The 3,413-nt window shown below is 34.0% G+C and overlaps 1 protein-coding gene across 2 annotated transcripts; it reads right to left on the bottom strand.

Annotated features, from left to right (window-relative positions):
• Positions 1-465: 465 nt before the first annotated feature.
• On the bottom strand, positions 466-2,900 carry LOC111391174 (B-box zinc finger protein 20-like). 2 transcript variants are annotated; one of them, XM_023016331.1, is made up of 3 exons: positions 2,228-2,900; positions 1,679-2,080; positions 466-905 (listed from the first exon to the last, which is right to left on the bottom strand). In XM_023016331.1, the coding sequence occupies exons 1-3, from the start codon at positions 2,411-2,413 to the stop codon at positions 831-833; spliced, it is 663 nt and encodes a 220-aa protein (XP_022872099.1). In that variant the 5' UTR covers positions 2,414-2,900; the 3' UTR covers positions 466-830. The 2 variants fall into 2 exon arrangements, with proteins under 2 accessions (XP_022872099.1, XP_022872108.1); XM_023016340.1 differs by having other exon boundaries at positions 1,684-2,080.
• Between the last annotated feature and the right edge of the window lie 513 nt (positions 2,901-3,413).

Raw genomic sequence — 3,413 nt, 5'->3', positions numbered from 1 at the left:
AACATTGGACCCGACCAGGCCGAGCCCGTTTGGGTTTATATAAATACATGGCTAGGGTTTGAGGTCCATAAGGTTTTCATTATTTTTGCTGGCACAAGAGGGAAAATCCTAGCAGTTGCAATTTATTCTCTGTGTGGATTTCATTGGAGGCTGGACAATTGGACAGTTGTAGGAGACAGATTCAAGTTGCTGAAAAGAATAACGCAAAAGAGTTTGCAAAATCAAGAAAATGTATATTTTTCATCACAGTTCTTATCTAAATAAAAGTTGAATCCTGAATGGGAATTGAAATCGTTTAATTCCGTTGTGCATGTTTAAATAAATTTCCAACAGTCACGTGACACCATGTAAAATTTAATGTCAAACTCAATGTACTTGTAGCAGTATGATTCTAATTATTTATGGCACCGATGAACTTCAATTCTTTCTATTTTGAGGCAAGTGGTCTGCATGTGGGAGCCAAAATTGAAAAGGACAGTATTTAAAGAAACTAAACAACAATTAGTTTGTACGTACAATTCAAATTAACAAAGAACAAAGAAAGAGTAACGAAGTTAAACGCGATCAAATTCACTGCAAGTGCTGACACAAGGTAATTTTTTTCCCTATGGACCTTTATAGGAGGAAAAAAATACCTGAAAAGTTGAATATATTATAGAGGTACCGGCTCATGGTTATTTTTACCAATACTGTCTTTCATCAGTTTTAGGGGTGATCTTTGGTACTGTAAAAACAACTTCAGAGTCAAGACAATCTCCTGCCACATCCATAAGAGGAGCTCGAGATTTTGATAAGAAGCTAGTGTTTGGTGTGACCACTGGGTTTTGTCATTAGATGAAAATAGGATCAAAATCGCTTTCAACCTCATCATCATTTGTAGATGGTGAAATGATCTGATCATTAATCTGCATCAAGTCCCAAAAGATAACAAATATTTCAACAAAACTTATCTATACATGGAATACATAAAGATGTGTCATAAGATACATGGGCTAATTTGGTAGGGTTTTTGCTTCTTAGAGCTTCAAAAGGAAGATACTTTAGGTTAGTTTTCTCTAAAAGATTTTTTTTAACAAGATAAAACAGTTCTAGAAAATTATTCAACTATGTTAAAAAACAGCTTTTTAGCCTCAGGCAAAAGCTCTATCAAAAGGGCCTTAAAAACACTAAGGAAACTAGAAGGGCACCAAAAAAAAATTTTTGTTATATATAATAATTTTAAAATTTTAAATTTTTATTACTATGTTAGTTAAAGGGCACAATATTTATGGAATAAGGGGGTCCCGTTTTAAAATTTCACATAAGGCACCCTAAATTTCAAGGCCAGCCCTGAAGGGAACAAAAGTTGAGTTCTATTTCTAATTCAATCCTGCATGGTTTACCAAACATGCTTGCCTTATTTGGTATGATAATTAGACGGTTCAGTGAATAAGATTTTAATATATTTTTCTTCTTTAGTTTTGTGTTCTAGCATATAGTACATCCTAACAAATAATACACAAAATTCAAAGTTAAAATACTTAACTAAGTATTTACAAGAACTGTGTATACAAATTTGTGAGCTATATTAATAAATAATTTGGTGATTATTGTGTTTATTCTTGCTAATATCTTAGTTTTTAGTGGCTATCTTATATTTTCATAATAAATATCTCAAAGAAATGCACTGCAAATTAACCTTACAGAAAACATGAGAAGAAAAAGGATCCAGCAATTCTTCAACATGCCAACCAGGTAAAGTCTCGATTAAATACTCCGATATGCTACTCATTGACACCGAACCCTCTTGGCTTCCAGATCGATCCGACCCGTTATTATGAACTCTGCGAAGTGTAGTTGACGTTGACTCTGACGTGTTTACATCAGAATCTGTTTGAAAATTTTTATTGGCATTATTAGATCCAGTAATACTGAAGGATGTGGAAGCCTGATAAGAAGCTGCAAAAGCTGAAAGCTTAATTCCAGTGAGAAGAAATCTATTGTGGTTTTTGGTATATTCATTGGCTTTGTGTATTGGAATGTCACATTCTCTGCACAGTAGTGCTCTATCTTCTTGACAAAAAAGTAATGCCCTTCTCTCCTGTAAAAGGGTTCAAGAATATTACTCTGTCATTCTTGAAACTCAAAACATATAGTAATTTGATAGTATCATGTTGGCTAACAGTAACACCTCGACCAGCTTAAACTTTTAGACGGGGTGATTTAATAATAAAACGTGTAGTTTTACCCGGCAAATGTCACAGCGAGGCGAATCAATCGAGGAAGGATGAAGAAGAGAGAAACGGGGGTGTTTGCTAGCAAGTTTATTGGCACGATGGACTCTACAGTCACAGGCTTGGCAAAGTGCAGCTTCATCTGCTGTGCAGAAAATGTAAGCTTCTTCTTTCCCACAAACATCACATTGGATCTTCATTTCCCTTGCTGTGTGTAAATGTATTGCACAGAGAGATATATATAGAAGAGATTTGATAGAATAGAATCCGGAAAAAGACGAAGTTTTATGGGCATTTCTGTGTGGGGACAGTTAAGTTTTCAGGAGGCTTTAACTCTTGTAGCTGCTAACTGTAAAAGGAAATCTCAGGAAAAGATCTATCTCTTGTCTACACATTAATCTAACGATTTGATTGAATTAAAATCCTTAGAATGTTTTAAATATGGAAACATGGATTTGGGGGAATGGGTTGAGGGGTGGTTTCAAAGGATTGTAATTAAATCATCTAATCCGTTAGATTAACTTAAATGAGATTTTTTGTCAAAATTATTTATAAAAAATATTGGGAGGGGAGCCTCCCCAATGTGTGTGTATTCAAATTGGGTTTGTCTGGAACTGGAGGCATGGGGTGTATGGGATGGGAGACTTCTGTTATCTACCCATTTATTGATCTAAGCACTACTTCACTTCGAATTGGATAACCTACATACGTGTACATAAATAGCTACGGTGAAAAGAAAGGTGGACAGTCTAAGTTGTGCCTAGATCGAAAAAGACGCATCTTATTTTTCCGTCTTAACATCTAGAGTTGCCTTTCTTATTTTCTTTTCTATCTTATATAGATCTTATATAATTGTAAGAATTAATTACTAGTAATTATAATTATAGTATTTATGATTTCGATAACATTTTTTTTTGAAAACTTGAAGAGTATGTATGAAGTTCCTATAAATTTTCATGGTACACATTTATTTATTTATTTATTTATTGATCTAAAACAATATTACAAATAGGAAAACGTCCTATTATATCTAAGCTTATAAGATTTAAAACTTGACTTTCGTGCTTCATCACATCTTAACCTTGAAATACTGACGCCGGGTAGGATAGTGATTATCCTATTGGCTTGTTGTAGCAGATGATTCGCAAGAAAAGAACGACAGAAAACGTCCAAAAACCAGAGAAAATACTCTGAATTCAA

The sequence above is a fragment of the Olea europaea genome, chromosome 3, assembly GCF_002742605.1.
Source record: "Olea europaea var. sylvestris chromosome 3, O_europaea_v1, whole genome shotgun sequence".
NCBI classification, from domain to species: Eukaryota; Viridiplantae; Streptophyta; class Magnoliopsida; order Lamiales; family Oleaceae; genus Olea; species Olea europaea.
Note: the sequence above shows the minus strand (reverse complement) of the source record. Positions and strands in the feature narration are given on the sequence as shown.